The 19,083-nt window shown below is 42.7% G+C and overlaps 1 protein-coding gene across 8 annotated transcripts in view; it reads right to left on the minus strand.

Annotated features, from left to right (window-relative positions):
* Positions 1–11,387, minus strand: part of NUDT3 (nudix hydrolase 3) — a 69,218-nt gene extending 57,831 nt beyond the window's left edge. For 5 of the 8 annotated variants that reach the window (XR_009154202.1, XR_009154201.1, XR_009154200.1 and 2 more), the window contains exon 1: positions 10,533–11,083. Coding sequence is in view for 2 of the 8 variants with exons in the window: in XM_058175554.1 (XP_058031537.1) it covers positions 10,533–10,631 (99 nt within the window). In the remaining 6 variants the exon portion in view is untranslated. Of the gene's footprint in view, positions 1–10,532 lie in introns of all 8 variants that reach the window. The other 3 variants (XR_009154204.1, XR_009154203.1, XM_058175556.1) reach the window with 2 other exon arrangements.
* Between the last annotated feature and the right edge of the window lie 7,696 nt (positions 11,388–19,083).

The raw sequence follows: 19,083 nt of genomic DNA on the forward strand, positions 1-19,083 counted from the left end.
GCAGAGAAGAGCAACAAAGATGATTAGGGGACTGGAGGATAAAACATATGAAGAACGGTTGCAGGAACTGGGTATGTCTAGTTTAACAAAAAGAAGGACTAGGGGAGACATGATAGCTGTGTTCCAATATCTTAGGGGCTGCCACAAAGAAGAGGGAGTCAGGCTGTTCACCAAAGCACCTGAGGGTAGAACAAGAAGCAATGGGTGGAAACTGGTCAAAGAAAGAAGCAACTTAGAACTAAGGAGAAATTTCCTGACAGTTAGAACAATTAATAAGTGGAACGACTTGCCTTCAGAAGTTGTGAATGCTCCAACACTGGAAATTTTTAAGAAAATGTTGGATAACCATCTGACTGAGATGGTATAGGGTTTCCTGCCTGGGCAGGGGGTTGGACTAGAAGGCCTCCAAGGTCCCTTCCAACTCTGATGTTATGTTATGTTATATGTTATGATTTGGAGATATGTTTTAGATCATTATGCTTAGGTCACCTCACATTAACTTAGATAGACAGACAGACAGACAGGTAGATAGATAAGAGTTATTTAGCCAAATTCATTACACACAATACTTCTTATTCCAGCAGCTGCCACACAAACCCCATAATAAAGCTACTCTGCATATAACAAGCTGTTGGCAAGTTTTAAATGCTTCACGTTTCCTTTCCAAATCTATTCTTTGTGGCTGTTGCCAAACAACTGAACTTTAGTTTCATCAATCCAAAGCACTTCATTCCAGAATGTTTCAGGCTTATCAAAGGTTTGTTTTGCATAGTTTAGACAATGACTTCTGTGATGAGATTGGAGAAAAACTTTCCTTCTGGCAATTCTCTCATGCACACACTACTGCTACATAAGCAAAACTGTACTGTGACCTGGAGATAGTTCAGCATCAACTAAACCTTTTGGCATATCCTTTGCATTGATTTGGGTTTTATGTTTTGCAGATCTGATCAGCATGTGGCCAGTTCTAACATAATTTTTTTAAATCTTCCAGATCTTGTCTTGATTTCAACTGTTCAGGTAATTTCCATTTCTTAACAATAAAAATTGTTAACTGGAAATGTAAGATTCTTAATACCATTCCTGGACTATTTAACAGTGAATTAATTGTATTTTGATATGCTCAGACAGCCACTTAGGTTGGAGATGGTTATGGGCTTTTCTAACACTAAGAACAGTTTTTACCGGCAGAATTGGTTTTTCCTGGCCAAATAAAGCCTAACAAATCAATAATACTTCAAGCATTATCATCATTTTGCTTTCCTTTCAATTTTTTCATATGCTGCAACAGTTACTCTATATATGTAGTTTAATAAGGATAGTAATATTTATTGAATAATAGTATTTGTAAATTCACTGGCAAGGGACAAAAATAGAATGAAAGTTTTCCTATTATGAAACTACAGCATGATACCAAAATTACCAAAATTAACATTAACTGTTTTTAATGTGGAAGAGTGACATATTTAATGTGGAAAAGTGGGAACACAACTATCCGACTTTTGCATCTAAACAATTACTGAAGATTGAAGAACTCTGATGATTCAGAAGTATCCTGATACACTTGTACCATAAGAGCAACTGTCTGCTTCCAAATCCTCCCAATCCTCAGCTTGCATTTTTAATATTTGAAACAAAGTATTAAAGGCTATTATTCTAAGACACACACAGAAATTTTATTCTCTTGCATGACTACGTTTCTCATTAAATGAATGGGAAATATTGCTCAATAGAAGAAACCCTTTGGAAAAAATATGTGCTGCTAAGATAGCGTCTTAAAAGGAAATGAAAAAAGAGTCATTCTGCTTGTGTTTGAGGTTTCCTAGCATACAATCTAGGCCTAGAAACTTTTCCAAAGCATTACCATTCCTGAAATGCTACCTTATGCAGCGTTATCCAAATGCAAAATACAAAAAGCACATTTTTATAAATGGTGAACATTTATTAACTTCACAAAGCTAATATGCAGAGCCTGATAATGCTAAAGTTTATATTTAAATGCATAATGCTATGGTAACACAAATATTAAGAGTTTGTTAAATGCCATAATGTTAGCACCTATTCATCCCAAAGTAGATGAATATCATTTCTGGTATTTCTTTACTACTATGTACTTCTGTACTTGTGTGCTACATATAAAACTTAGGTTCTAGAAAAAACAATCTTTCAATCTGCCAATGCTATGGGACAGCTATTTGGGCATTAGTTTGAAAGATAATAACTCCTCTATTCTGACCCATCTCTGTCTTTCCAGAGAGGTATTATTAAGAAGCCTGAAAGATTCCCAGAACCTACGGTATTATCTTCATGATTTCACTACTATGTTTTAAAACAATGAAATAAATCCAAAACCTTCAATGTTTCAGAATCTCATCTGTAGAATTTCATTATTAACAACTGAAAAGCATTATTTTGAACAAAATCAGATGACTTTGCATCTGCTGCAAAATATAAAATTTGCAATATATACAAATATATTTTATATCATTTTCAACACAGTAATTATTTTATAATACGGTATACATACATGCATGTGCTCAGAGAGAGTAGAAATGAGGGAGAGAAACAAACCAAAACTATGCAGTATTTATACAAAGACGGTTTAGATCAGTGGTGTCAAACCCGCGTCATCACAGCAGCATCATGTGACGCATCGGGACTTTTTTCCCCTTTGCTAAACCTAGTGGGGGCAGGCCAGCACGTAATGCATCTGGCCCATGGGCCATGAGTTTTACATCACTGGCCTAGATAGAGATATAGGTTTTTAACAGGTACCTAAAAGATATAATCATTGGCACATTAGTTCACCAATTTCAGGGGAGAGCGCATATTAAACCTAATGTGCCACCTGAGAAAGCTTACCTATTAGTAAGCAAAATATATTTTGCATTTAAAATGCACACAATAAGTTTTCCACGAATAAGCTCAATGATCAGTACCCCCAGTACCTGGATTCTATCTGGACCCATTCCAGTCCGGCTTCCGGCCTGGTTACAGCAGGGAGATGGCCTTGGTCGCGTTGGTAGATGATCTCTGGAGGGATCAGGACAGAGGCTGTTCCTCTGTCCTAGTCCTATTAGATCTCTCAGCGGCTTTTGATACCATCGACCATGGTATCTTGCTGTGGTGGCTCAGGGGGCTTGGAGTGGGGGACACCATTTACCAGTGGTTCTCCTCCTACCAGTCGCAGACGGTGTTGGCAGGAGGGCAGAGATCGGCCCCGAGGCGCCTCTTGTGTGGGGTACCACAGGGGTCAGTTCTCTCACCTCTTCTGTTCAACATCTATATGAAGCCGCTGGGTGAGATCATCCGTGGTTTTGGGGTGCGATGTCATCTGTACGCTGATGACACCCAGCTGTACATTTCCACCCCTAACCACCCCAACGAGACCATCGAAGTGATGTCCCGGTGTCTGGAGGCCGTACGAGTCTGGATGGGGAGAAACAGGCTCCAACTCAACCCTTCCGAGTGGCTGTGGATGCCGGCTTCCTGGTACAGCCAGCTGATTCCATCGCTGACTGTTGGGGGAGAGTCGTTGGCCCCCATGCAGAGGGTTCGCAATCTAGGCATCCTCCTGGATGCACGGCTGTTTTTAGAAGAGCATACGACGGCCGTCGCCAGGGGAGCTTTTTATCAGGTTCGCCTGATATGCCAGTTGCGTCCCTTTCTAGACCAGGTTTCCCTCTGCACAGTTACTCATGCCCTCTTCACGTCCCGCCTGGACTACTGCAATGTCCCTACATGGGGCTCCCCTTGAAGGGCACCCGGAAGCTCCAACTGGTCCAGAATGCGGCTGCGCGGGTGATAGAGGGAGCATCTCGTGGCTCCCATGTGACACCTCTCCTGCGTGGTCTGCACTGGCTTCCAGTGGTCTTTCGGGTGCAATTCAAGGTGTTGGTTACCACCTTTAAAGCGCTCCATGGCATAGGACCGGGTTACTTACGGGACCGCCTACTGCCACCAGTAGCCTCCCATCGACCTGTGCGCTCCCACAGGGAGGGCCTCCTCAGGGTGCCATCGGTCAAACAATGTCGGCTGGCGACCCCCAGGGGGAGGGCCTTCTTGGTGGGGGCTCCTGCCCTCTGGAATGAGCTGCCTCCGGGGCTCCATCAACTCCCCGACCTCTGGACCTTTCATCGCGAGCTGAAGACTCTTCTGTTCCATCGCGCAGGGCTAGCTTAAATGCAGTTTTTTAAATGGGGTTTTATTCTTATTTTAGTTTTTAGGCCATAAATTGAATCAGTTTTTATATTGTTCTTAACTTGTATTATATGTATTTTTTAATTGGCTGTGAACCGCCCTGAGTCCTCGGGAGAAGGGCGGTATACAAATCGAATTAATAAATAAATAAATAATAAATAAATAAAATCAATTCATACTGCAAAGCAGACCATTAAACAACTGTTGTTCAGATACCTTATTAGGAAAACCTTGAACCTGCATTGTACATTTTCTGTTGCTCACGTCTAAAGCTGTTAATTATTACAAGGTAGAAGACCTCTTCTCTACAGAGGTTCTACTTCTAGAAAAAGTGTTCATTAAGAGATTAGCAGGTTACTTCACTATAAATCCTGGAGACCAATCTGTTCTCTCTGACCCTTTGTTAAATGATTTTAGTAATGGTTTTTTAAAATAATATTGGTTGCTTTTTTTTATTCTGGAGGCAGGTCATTTATTATGCTAAATCCATGATGGTGAACCGGTGGCACACAGTGCCCTCTCTGATGGCACAAGAACCGTTACCCCAGTTCAGTTCTGCTGCACATGCGCATGCGCCTCCCGCCGGCCAGATGGGCTTCAGGTCTCTGCCGCACATGTATGGGGGGTGGACATGTTGGGGGGGGTGAACACGCATGATAGGCGTGCGCATGAGGTGTGCACATATGCGTGGAGGGCGCAGGCAGGACTCTGCGCTTGCATGCACAGGGGGTCACGTGCGGGCGGGGACCCACACACGCATGCATGGGTGGGGCACATGCTTGGGGCCTGTTTGCGCATTGCATTTTGGGGGTTCGGGTGCATGCATGCATACATGCGCTTTGGGCACTCAGTCCGGAAAAGCTTAGCCATCACTGTGATAAATTGTGGGTGACTTATCATCACTTACTAGGCATTATTACTAGATTATTTATTAAACAAACACATATGGTCTCTCAATCCACACACTCTGACTCCAGGTGGCTTACAATATTAAAAATCTACAGTACAAAACACCTAAATGCCCCCCCCCCAACAAGCCCACTCGAGAAAAACTCAAAATTTATTATCATGTTCATTTGCAGGTTCTTTAAACAGATTTGTAGCTAAAAAGACTATCAATTATAATTAATTGATACACTGACCCTTATTTTTAAAATGCCAAATTTGCTCAGTCACATGTTTCTCTGCACAGTTATAAATTATCATATAACACTTAAGATCATTTCTTTCTGTAAATGCCTGCCTGTGCACAACATTCAATATTCACTATCTACTCATGCCAACTGAAGTGCAACAGATGCCCAGTAGGAGTAAGGTTTTTTTGTAGAGATAACAATATTAAATATGTCCTTCCCACAATCTATGGGATTAAAAGTTTTTGGAATTACTGATTTATTTTTTTGATGAAATCAAAGTTATTTCTTTTCTACCAATCACAATACTATTTTATTTATCTGATAGTATCAGAGCTATATTTTCCTATTATAGATTTACTATTATAGATCATCTGGTGTTTGTCAATCATTATCCCAGTTTTATAGATTAATAATTATGGTGAAGAAATACCGGTAATACATTCCTAGTTAATTGATAAATGGTATTTAAAAGGTTATATTAAAAATTTTTGAAATAATGCTGCAATTTTTAGTTTTTTGTTGTTGTTAGTTGCGAAGTCGTGTCCGACCCATCGCGACCCCATGGACAACATTCCTTCAGGCCTTCCTGTCCTCTACCATCCTCTGGAGTCCATTTAAACTCATGCCTACTGCTTCAGTGACTCCATCCAGCCACCTCATTCTCTGTCGTCTCTTTTCTTCTTTTGCCCTCAATCTTTCCCAGCATTAGACTCTTCTCCAGTGAGTCCTTCCTTCTCATTAGGTGGCCAAAGTATTTCAGTTTCATCTTCAGGATCTGGCCTTCTAAAGAGCAGTCAGGGTTGATCTCCTCTAGAACTGACTTGTTTGTTCGCATTCTGGATCACATCATATGATTATAATAAATTCTTGTCAGTGACATAAAATCGAACATTAAAATTAATTAATTAAAATTAATTAATTAATAACCATCATTCCAGACATTCTTCTAACTAAGGTACCGGAACAGACTTGTAAGTGGATCACAAGCTTCCTAACAAACAGGAAGCAGCAGGTGAAGCTAAGCAAGATCACATCAGATACCTGTACAATTAGCACAGGGGCCCCCCAAGGCTGTGTGCTCTCCCCACTTCTCTTCTCTCTGTATACCAATGACTGCATCTCCACAATCCATCTGTTAAGCTACTGAAGTTCGCAGATGACACAACAGTGATTGGTCTCATTCAAGACAATGACGAATCCGCATATAGACGAGAGGTCGAACGACTAGCCTTGTGGTGCAACCAAAACAATCTGGAACTGAACACACTCAAAACCGTAGAAATGGTGGTAGACTTTAGGAGAAACCCTTCCATACTTCCACCTCTCACAATACTAGACAACACAGTATCAACAGTAGAAACCTTTAAATTTCTAGGTTCTATCATATCGCAAGATCTAAAATGGACAGCTAACATCAAAAACATCATTAAAAAAGGACAACAAAGAATGTTCTTTCTGCGCCAACTCAGTAAGCTCAAACTGCCCAAGGAGCTGCTGATTCAGTTCTACAGAGGAATTATTGAGTCTGTCATTTGCACCTCTATAACTGTCTGGTTCGGTTCTGCAACCCAACAAGAAAAACAGACTTCAGAGGATAATTAGAACTGCAGAAAAAATAATTGCTACCAACCTGCCTTCCATTGAGGACCTGTATACTGCATGAATCAAGAAGAGGGCTGTGAAAATATTTACAGATCCCTCACATCCAGGACATAAACTGTTTCAACTCCTACCCTCAAAACGACGCTATAGAGCACTGCACACCAGAACAACTAGACACAAGAACAGTTTTTTCCCCGAAGGCCATCACTCTGCTAAACAAATAATTCCCTCAACACTGTCAAACTATTTACTAAATCTGCACTACTATTAATCTTCTCATAGTTCCCATCACCAATCTCTTTCCACTTATGACTGTATGACTCTAACTTTGTTGCTGGCAATCCTTATGATTTATATTGATATATTGACCATCAATTGTGTTGTAAATGTTGTACCTTGATGAACATATCTTTTCTTTTAAGTACACTGAGAGCATATGCACCAAGACAAATTCGTTGTGCGTCCAATCAAACTTGGCCAATAAAAAATTCTATTCTATTCTATTCTATGCTATTCAGTCCTATTAAATTCTATTTATTACTTGAAATAAAAAATAAGATAATAAATAACACTAAGTGATTCTTCATGTCCTCAAACACTATTTTCCACTTCATTCTCTATTGAAAAATTAATTTGTTCTCTTTCTTTTTCAGTTGTAAATATAAAATAATGAACTTAAACAATAGTAATTTTACAACAAAAAAAGAACACTTGCAACCTGTAATCTATTAAGAGCCCATGCACCATAGTGCACATGCTATATGCAGGAACAGAAAGCTGCTTTGTTCTCCACTATTCTGCAGTGCCATCCTGTCTCCAAGTGGACAATCAACTTCAAGCTTCTAAGTACAACCTGTTGCCACAAGCAAAGTTGCTACACATTGCCTACGAACCTTCAAGAGGCTACAGGTAATCCTGGATTCACAACAGTTCACATTTAGTGACCATTCAAAGTTACGTCATTGAAAAATGTGACTTATGACCATTTTTCACACTTATGATTGTTTCATCTCCATGGTCATGTGATCAAAATTCAGATGCTTGGAAACTGACTCAAGCATTTTGGCCTCAATTGTGATCTTAAGTTGAGGATTACCTGTACTGTATTTTCTGCTTCATTTCTCAACACAACATATATTTACTTCAGCAAATGGTACAGTAGATGAATGAAAAGCTATAGAGCCGTGATAGTGAACCTATGGCACGTATGCCAGAGGTGGCATGCAGAGACCTCTCTGTGGGCACATGCAACATCACAAGCTGCTCTTCTGGTTTCCGGCATATGCACACATTCCTGTTTGGACACTCGGTGCCAAAAGGTTCGCCATTACTGCTTTAGAGCCTTTACACAGAACTTTCAGGAAGAGGCAAGTTTTATTCTCCCATCTACTATATGATAAAGTCATTATATGGTCAATGCCAAGGTGCTCTCTCATTCTCATATCCCAAAGTACAATGTGGACATAACAATACTTTATCTACTTTATAAAGTTCATCTATAGAGCAGGGGTGTCAAACTAGCAGCCTGCGGGCTGGATGCTTCACACGCAGGCCTCGCCCACCCTAGCTCCATGAATAGGAAAAATGTCACAAAAAGTTACATGATGGCAATGTGACGCGGCAAGTTTGATACACATGCTATAGATTATAAAACACAGTGCTTTACAAACAATAACACACTAGTTGGATTATATTATATGTACCCCTGAGTATTTTATAATTAAATAGTATCACTTTTCCAAACACATTCTTATCAGAAACAGGGTTTTTTTTAAAGTGAAATATAGTAAGGTGCAACTGCAACATGTTGAATTCAAGTACTAATCAAATGTATGGATATATTCCTTTCAACGATCATAAAGAAAATTGGTCAAGATCATGTTCCATTCAAATCTTTCAATTGGCAATTTCTGACCAGTCTTTTTTGACCTATTAAAACCAGACAAAAGTTTCTTTCTTGCCATCTTATGTAATATGCTCAAATGACCATGGAAGCAGGAGAGCTGTGCTAAATTTCACATACTATACCATATACATCTGTTTATAGCAGCCTCCATTGCTATATAAGTGGTCCTCAGCTTACAACCACAATTGAGCCCAAACTTTGTGCTGTTAAGCGAGACAGCTGTTAACCTGATTTTATGGGTTTTCTTGCAGTTAAGTTAGTAACACGGTTGTTAAGTGAATCTGGCTTCCCCATTGATTCTGCTTGCCAGAAAGTTGCAAAAGGTGATCACACCACCCTAGGACACTGCAACTGTCATGAGTCATCTAAAGCATCTGAATTTTGATCACATGACCATGGGGTTGCTGCAATGGTTGTTAAGTGTACAAAACGGTCATAAGTCACTTTTTTCAGTGCTGTTGTAACTTCGAACAGTCACTAAACTGTACTATAAAATACTGTGCATCTGATGGAAGAAATTACTTTGATGTTTTATATAACTTTAAAAGTAGTATTCCTACTCCTCTTTCAAGCAGTCTTCACCATCCTGCAATCTACCTGTGATATGTGTATAACAACCAGTAACATTTAACAATTACAGTAACAAATGAAAACATTTTCTTCTTCAGCAACTTCTAATGCTAGGTTTTTCTATGCATCACCCACTTTCAGACTAGAACCAATTATGCAAACGTATTTGGTAGAAAGCCCAGCTGAAACATATGGCTTACTGCAATCAACCTATAAAGAATCATACCACATATAAAGAATCCAACGCCTATTTCTTATTGGTGTTAAAGAATATAAAGAATATAATTCCCTGATCAATGCATCTCCACCCTTATTTCTCCTGGGCAGACGTGTGACATTTCTAAAGAAGGGTGTGCACTTACAAAGAAGTCCCGCTTCTAGAAGAAAGGCTCTCAAAGCCATTACAGCGTTTTAGCATTAACCCAGTTATCTTACTGTACTGTAGGGGAGATCAATACCGTCTACAATGCACGCATTTCCGCGATGAGAAAAAAAAGGGGGGGAGGGGGGCAAACGGTCTTTTTACACAGAGCTTCGTTTAGCCCAAAAAGTATTTGCACCTCCCACAAGCGATTCACAAAGGGAAGAGAGCGCCAAAAGGACTGTTGTTGAGTCACTTCTCGCCTAGTAACAGCCGCGTGTTCTCGTACTATTAGCCACTCGGGAACTCCGTCCGTCACGCTCTCGCACTAACCGCAGGCGTGCATCTATCTGCAAAGAGCCGGACGGGGAAATGGGAGGTACTCGTGAGCTCGGGCCGAAAGGGGCACCGGGGACCATTCCCAGCCTCGGTTCCCGTTCGGGCCGCCTAATTCTTCGGGAGCAGCCACCTCCCAAGCTCCGCCCCTCTCCCCATCCTCCGTCCTCCGGCGAGTACCACCCAGCGTCTCCGCCCCCCATTTCTCCCCCTTCAGAGCCCTCCAATTCGTCACACCTCCCCTCTCCTCTCTCTCCCTCTCTCATGTCGGGCGTCCCGTTCCTGCCCGAAACCAGCGCTCCCCGCCTCTTCTCAGCCCCACCACCACCACCACGACCCCGGTTTGGCAGCACCCTGGCCGTTTCTTTCCTCCGGCTCTCCCCCTTTTTCCAACCTAGCGTACAGCGCGCGGCTCACCGACCTCCTCCTCGCTCTCGTTGCGGAAGCAGAGGCAAGCCGCCCGTTTCTTGTATCCGTCCCCGTCGTAGGTTCGAGTCTGGTTGGACTTGAGCTTCATCATCTCCGGTCGGGGAAAGGGGTGGGAAGGCCCACCAGGGAGGCAGCAGCGAGATGAGCCAAGAAAAGGGTGTCGGCTCCGCACGCGGGTAGATTGGGGTCTCCCTGCCTGAAGGGGGCGGGGGACCCGCTATCCCAGAGAGTCTCTGCCTCCTCACACAACAGCCGAAAAGGAGGGGAAGCCCCCTCTGCACCGCTACTTGCTACAAATACTGTCGCCGTCCACCCGCCGCCTTGTTCCCTCTCTCTGCTGCTCCAGGACTAGGACCGCAGCTTCTGCCAGCGTTTCGGCCACCGCCGCCAACGACGACGACCGCGGCGCCATCTTGGGGCATACTACGTCAACGGCGCAGAGACAGCGGGTGGAGAAAAGCGCTGCCCGGGATTTCTTCTTCGGCGCATACTACGCAAGCAGCGTAACCGAGGATTGGGAATCACTCGCCCCTTTCCGCTTCGGACACCCGTTGCAGAGAGCGTCTCCCAACGCGAGGCTTGAGCCCAGCCGCACTACTGTAAGTCAAAGAGTGTCGAGAACACGGGGAGGGGCACCGTATGTGCTCCGCTGCCTTCGCACTCTTACGCTATCGCCGTACACGAAAGCCACAGTACTGTAAGCGAGACGTCTGGCGTAGCGTTTTGCTCACGGCCTCGGGCTTAATCACGGGGCTGCGCAAATCGCGTACAGTGAGAGGAAACAATGCCCATCTTGTGAGAGCAGCGGCACGCCAAAAGCGTAGAAAGAAAGAAGTCTTGTTGCAAGCTTCGATAAAGAGAAGGGAGGGGTAAGACGGCTTCAGATGGGCAGGATAAAGGGTGTCTCCCCTAGGATGGCAAGAAAAAAACGAGAATGGCGCATTTGCAGTTAGTCTCAAAGAAATGGACACTTCGTATTTCGGCGAGTGACTTAATTCTGTTAATTTTCGTGGGAAATCGTATTTCCCGAGCATTAAAGCTGTGAATTTTTGTCACAATGTACAATGCCCCACCGTGTTCGGCTTTCGTTTCTTTTACCGTAAGAATATCCTGAAGCAGGTGGATCGATCGTGATAAATGTCACTGATAGGGTGGCATGACTGCATAAGAAAATTAGTTCCTTTATTTTAAAAGTTGCCTTGACTGGCCCCAACCCCTCCCCCCAAAAAACCCATATCGTCTTTCTTCTTCCTTAATATAAGCTGCCTTTTCTTTCTCAGATGAATGACAATAAGACAAAGCAAACTTCCTTCAGAGTTGACAGGAATGGACTCTAAATACAAGATGTCTGCCGAAAGAAAAAGGAAAAAAAAAGGTTGTTTCCTCAGCAGCAAAGTTAACCTCTGCCCTATAGAGGAGCCTGGTGACAGCAGTGCAACTTGCCTCTTGACTAGCACTATGAATAACATCCATAGCTGTTGTTTTATTAACCTATAATCTGTGATAGTTTATTGTCTCCAAATTTAATGAGAGCGCCAGTATTTTACTTAGTGAAAAAGGAGCCTTATGTGACCAGAAGACAACTAAACTTTGAAAATATTTGGCTTCTCATCCAAGAAGCTTCTTCAGTTCTGACTGGTCATTAGACCAACTCTCTATATACATATAACAATTCGTAAGCTCCCTCTTTTCATGAGGTCTCCAAGGCTGCTGGAAAAACCATGTTTTAAGAGAAGACCAATAGGGTCGGGGCTAATCTTGCCTCAAAAATGTTCCAGAGGACAGATGCCATGGCAAGAAAGGTCATATTCTGGGTCCTGTCAGATGGAACCCATAAAATGCTTCTCCTGCTGCTCACTTCTCCTGCTGCTCACTTAACCTGGTCCCATAACATGTAGGGTTTTAAAGGTGGAATCCTGCATCTTGAATTGAACCTGGAAGCAAACTCACAACCAATGCAATTCATGGAGCAGAGCTATAATATGCACAATCCTAGGGCCATGCATAATTGCCCATGCCACCACATTTTGCACCAGTTAAGCTTCTGGATACTCAAATATCTGGAAGTTTTAGTGGTGAGTTCCATGGAGATCACATTACAATAGTCCATTCAGGAGGTGACCAAGGCATAAATAAATATGAGTAGAGCATCATGATCCAAGAATGGGTGTAGTTGGAGCACAACATGGAGCTGTACGAAGGCCTTTCTAGCAACGACTGCCACCTGTTCACCCAACAGCTTTATATAGATGTTAAACAGGAGTGGAGACTACTAAATCCTACAGAACTCCACGTAATAGGGATCAAGAGTAAGAACTCTCACACGCAATTAACACTGACTGGTATTGGTCCCATAGAAAGGAAGAAAACGAGAACATTAATACTTCCCACTCCTCTTCCCCATGCAGTTAATCGGATTATAGAAAGATACCGTGGTTGATGGTATTGAATGCCAGTGAGACATCAAGAAGAACCTGGATGGCTGCACTATCCCTATCCTGCTCATGCCAGAAATCATCCAAATATTTATTTATTTATTTATTTTATTTTATTAGATTTTTATACCGCCCTTCTCCCGAAGGACTCAGGGCGGTGTACAGCCAAATAATAAAACCACACAATATACACATTAAAACAAACTTAAAACCAAGCATATTACATAAATGGCCGAAATTTAAAACAATCAATTTAAAACCCTAAAATTCATAAATAACCCCAATAAAATTTAATAAAACTTTTAAGCCAGTCCCGCTTGAATAAATAAATGCGTTGTCCAACCAATGTCATTTCCATCTAATGCTCAGGCTTGAATCCTGACCTAAAAGTATCCAGTTAATCCAATTTACCTACTGAAGGTGTTGTGTGACCACCTCATTCACAACTGTTCTAAAAGAGATTGGATATTGGATGAAAACTATCCAGTATGTTGGGGTTCAGCAATGGCTTCTTGAAGAGGGAGCAAACTAATGCCTCCTTAAGGGGTAGAACAGTTCCCTCTCTCAAGGAAGAGTTCACCAATGCTAGAATCTAACTACATATCATCCCCAGGCAGCCTTAGCTAGCCAGGAAGAACATGTATTTAATGAGCAGATGGTTGGATTCACATTCAGGAGGACTCTATTCAAACCATTCCCAGATAATAGGGAAAGATTCTGCCCTGTGCATCTCAACTGGACCTGTATCAAGACTGGCGAATACATTAAACCAATTTTATCCAATAGGTGCTCTGCAAATTCAGCTGCGTGACCTTGTATATGAACTTCCAAGACTTTATCTAAAAGGGCTCAAGTCACACTAAACAGGACTGCCCGGTGGCTATCTGCAGACATAGTAAGAGTGAAGAAGTAATGCCATAGTTGTATAGTTTTTTAAAGTATATGGTTGGTATGCTGTGAAACAGTTGCATGAAGACTTGTTGGTATTTAATTTTAAAAAATTGTCAAATACATTATTGTCAGCTGAGCTGAGTTCAAGAATCAAGGTCTAGGGTTAGGGTTAGTATTTGAGTTTCAATTTCAAACATGAAACATACTGGCTTCAAACATATTACATTTGACATGACAAATTGTTGAATTGGCATTTAATTTTAATTGGCTGCATACCTCTATTTATTTGAAAATAAATGTAAGCGAACTACAGAACAGTTTTGAGTAATTGCTTTTGTAGTAACAATAGAATCACATTAGAATTCTACAGGGTTTATGCTGTTGCCATGTGCACATTGCTGACTACTCCATGTACAAACACAGATGCTCAATGGAGGAGGATGTTTAATGGGAAAAGATAGAAAAAGAATCTCCAAAACTTTACATATAAATACAGTGTTGTACTTGATTATTTTTTTCCTCAAAATGCACATCCACTTTTTCTTTTTTGTTCTGTATAAGAAAATATATCCAAAATACAGTCCTATCACAGAGGAATTTCCATGGTATAAAGTTTGTTTATGGGCCTACATTGTACTAGATCAGGCCTGTCAAACTGGCGGCCCGCAGGCCAGATACATGACATGCAGGTTACGCCCACCCCACCTCCGCAAAGACAAAAAACATGATGATACGTCACAATCTGGCCTGTGATGCAATCGAGTTTTACACCCGTGTACTTAACTATTACAAAATATCGGCAGTGAATCACTATTAAGGGTTCTGAACTAACTATGCTGCGTTTATTGTTTTTAAACAAACCCTGTCTCTGAAAAGACCTTCAAGATTAGTCCTTACACCTGTCCATGGGAAGAATTCTCATATCATCCCATATAAATGGTTGTCGCACATTTGAAAATCTAATTTGTGGAGCATCCAGAACTCAGGAGGCAGACTATTCTGCTCTCATGGAAAATTTGGGTCTCCCTCTGAAAAGTTTTCACTCAATGGCTCCTGTATCATCCAGGGACACTATAGAGGATAAATCTACAACCAGCATACAACTGTTACTGTGTCTTCACTTAGTTTTTTATCTTTAACATAAATATACCTTGTTCTTAAAACCATTCTTCACAGAATTTAGCTTCCAAGTTCCTCATCATCTTTATTATGCTTCTGTGGACGACATTTTCTTTTCTATAAAAAAAAATCAACGCTGCCAAGAACCATGGGACAAATTAGGAAAATTATAAAAAGGGAAAAAACAAGAGATGTGTGCTTGAAATTCATGAAAGAAAAACTTAAAAAATTGAAAGGGTTCTGCTTGCTGGGGGGTGACAAAGAAAGTGTGAATAATAATAATAATAATAATAATAATAATAATAATAATAATAATAATAATAATAATAATAATAATAATAATAATAATAATAATAATAATAATTTAATATTTATACCGCCCTTCTCCCGAAGGACTCAGGGCGGTGAACAGGCAGATAAAATAATACAATACATTACAATAAAAACACTATTTAAAAAACTTATTCAATATAGCCTAAATTTAAAATACAATACAAAATATAAAATAAACCCCAATAAAATCCATGTTTAAAAACCCTATTTAAGCCAGTCCTGCTCGGAAGAATAGATATGTCTTCAGCTCGCGGCGAAAGGTCCGGAGGTCAGGAAGTTGTCGAAGTCCTGGGGGAAGCTCATTCCAGAGGGTAGGTGCCCCCACCGAGAAGGCTCTCCCCCTGGGGGTCGCCAGCCTACACTGTTTGGCTGACGGCACCCTGAGAAGACCCTCTCTATGGGAGCGTACCAGCCGGTGGGAGGCATGTGGTAACAGAAGGCGGTCCCGAAGATATCCCGGTCCTATGCCATGGAGCGCTTTAAAGGTGGTAACCAACACCTTGAAGTGCACTCGGAAAACCACAGGTAGCCAGTGCAGCCTGCGCAGGATCGGTGTTATATGGGAGCCATGAGTGGCTCCCTCTATCACCCGCGCAGCTGCATTCTGAACCAACTGAAGTCTCTGGGTGCACCTCAAGGGGAGCCCCATGTAGAGAGCGTTACAGTAGTCCAGGAGAGAAGTGACGAGGGCATGAGTGACCGTGCATAAGGCATCCCGGTCTAGAAAGGGGCGCAACTGGCGGACCAGGCGAACCTGGTAAAAAGCTCTCCTGGAGACGGTCGCCAAGTGATCTTCAAAAGACAACCGTCCATCCAGGAGAACACCCAGATTGCGCACCCTCTCCATTGGGGCCAATGATTCGCCCCCAACAGTCAGCCGCGGTTGCAACTGATTGTACCGGGATGCCGGCATCCACAGCCACTCAGTCTTGGAGGGGTTGAGCTTGAGCCTGTTTCTCCCCATCCAGACCCGTACGGCCTCCAAACACCGAGACAACACTTCAACAGCTACATTGGGGTGGTCAGGGGTGGAAATGTACAGCTGGGTGTCATCCGCATACAGTTGATAACTCACCCCAAAACCACTGATGACCTCATCCAGCGGCTTCATGTAGATGTTGAACAGGAGAGGCGAGAGAACCGACACCTGTGGCACCCCACAAAGGAGGCGCCTCGAGGTTGACCTCTGCCCCCCTGCCAACACCGTCTGCGATCGGTCGGAGAGATAGGATGAGAACCACCGAAACACGGTGCCTCCCACTCCCAATCCCCCCAACCGCCACAGCAGGATACCATGGTCGATGGTATCAAAAGCCGCTGAGAGATCTAGGAGCACCAGGGCAGAGGAATAACCCCTATCCCGGGCCCTCCAGAGGTCATCCACCAATGCGACCAAAGCTGTCTCCGTGCTGTACCCGGGTCGGAAACCGGACTGGAACGGGTCTAGATAGACAGATTCATCCAGGTACTGGGGTAACGGGTGTGCCACTACACTCTCAACAACCTTCGCCACAAAGCGAAGGTTGGAGACTGGACGATAGTTACCCAAAACAGCTGGGTCCAGGGAGGGCTTCTTGAGGAGGGGCCTCACCACCGCCTCTTTCAAGGCGGTGGGAACAACACCTTCCCTCAAAGAAGCATTGACAATCCCCTGGAGCCAGCCTCGTGTAACCTCCCGGGTGGCCAGCACCAACCAGGAGGGACATGGGTCGAATAAACATGTGGTGGCATTCAGCCGCCCCAGCAACCTGTCCATGTCCTCGGGAGCCACAGGATCAAACTCCTCCCAGATGGTCTCAACAAGACTAGCCTCCGTCACCTCGCCCAAAACTACCCAATTTTGGTCCAAACCGTCCCGAAGCTGAGCGATTTTGTCAAACAGATACCTGCTGAAATCCTCAGCACAACCCTGTAAGGGGTCATCGCAACCCTCCTGATGAAGGAGGGAGCGAGTCACCCTAAACAGGGAGGCTGGGCGGTTCTCTGCTGACGCAATGAGGGTAGAGACATAGGCCCGGTTGGCCTCCCTCAATGCCACTAGATAGGTCTGAGTAAAAGACCTAACTAGTGTTCGGTCAGCTTCAGAACGGCTGGACTTCCACGCGCTCTCTAGGCGTCTTCTCCGGCGCTTCATCTCCCTCAGCTCCTCGGAAAACCAAGGAGCTGGTTGAGACCTACGCCGGGTCAGAAGCCGCAAAGGCACGACACGGTCCAAAGCGCCCACCGCGGCCTGTTCCCAGGCCGCAACAAGCTCCTCGGCCGAGCCGTGGGCCAGATCGCCAGGGAGCAGCCCAAGCTCCATCAGGAACCTCTCGGGTCCATCAGTCGCCTGGGACGGAACCAGCGTATTGGTCCCGTCTCCCTGCGGTGTTGAGCGGCGGTTCGAAAGTCCAGACGAAGGAGAGAGTGGTCTGACCATGACAAAGGTTCAATGACTAATTCTCGTACTTCCAGATCACTCAACCACTGTCCAGAGACAAAAATCAGATCCAGTGTGCTTCCCCCGACGTGGGTGGGGCCGTCAATTAATTGAGTCAGGTCCATGACCGTCATGGAGGCCATGAACTCCCAAGCCGCCGTCGACGACACACTGGCTGATGGCAAGTTGAAGTCCCCCATGACCATAAGCCTAGGGGTATCAACTGCCATCCCGGCTATCAATTCCAAGAATTCGAAGAATTTGGGGAGAGAATTCCAACTAAGCCAAGTATGGATTCATAAATCTGGTATTTATTTTGAATCCAATTTTTTTCACAGTTTGCCTTTTAAATATTTTTTACCAGCCCTAAAATCAAAGAAATAACACTAAAATATCCCTTGTTTGGATAGGTAAAAATATATTCAGGTTATATTTCATTAATAGGGGTAAGTAATTCACCTCCTTTCCTTGATTACAAGTAAAATGGAAAGTTATCTTTTTCAAGGTTTGAAAGTGGGATAGGAATAGGAAATTTCTGAGATTTAAAACTTCTACTTTCATCCTTGAAAATACCATAATCTATCCAAAATGCAAAAATTCAACCTCAAAAGTGTATAAATTATTTAAAATGAGGCATGGAAGGGTAAACATTCAGTTTGTCTCTGTGGCCTCTGACTTCAAATTACATCTTCAATTGAAAAAAATGTGCTCCTGGAAATAAATTATTCTGGGAACTGCTAGCAATTTAATCAGGATATTATTTGTTATCCACAATTGCCAGCTGTGAATTGCATCTCTAGCTGATTTCTGCCTAGATGTCCAGACAAGACTGAAGGATCATCATTTTCTAAATGGATTGTACAGATTAAGATTCTCTTCCAAAATTAACAGGATATTTCCAGTGCTGTATTATTTAGGAAGAAACGGAGATAACCACATACGGGCAAAACTATAATAATGGAGCTTTATTTGAAGATACAGAATTGATAAGCCAATTCCTTGTGAATAAGCATATTCCATTTGAATAGGAAATAAAAACATTTTCTATTGGAATCACTATATATATGAATAACAGCATTTACTAATACTATTAAAAATAGAGCTGTTGTTTTAACATTAGAAAGATTCATTGATATACCTAAATAGCCCAATGAAATCAATACACCATCAAAGGATAAATCCATCTGTCTAAAACTGAGGTGTTAGCAATTATATAAGAAAACAGACAAATGTTGATACTTATCTGAATACAGGTAGTATTCAGGTAGTTAATATATACAGGTAGCACTCATTTAGCATTGCATTTAGTGACCATTCAGTCCTGTAACTGATGAAAAAACCACTTA

This window comes from Ahaetulla prasina, chromosome 3, assembly GCF_028640845.1.
Source record: "Ahaetulla prasina isolate Xishuangbanna chromosome 3, ASM2864084v1, whole genome shotgun sequence".
Classification (NCBI taxonomy): domain Eukaryota; kingdom Metazoa; phylum Chordata; class Lepidosauria; order Squamata; family Colubridae; genus Ahaetulla; species Ahaetulla prasina.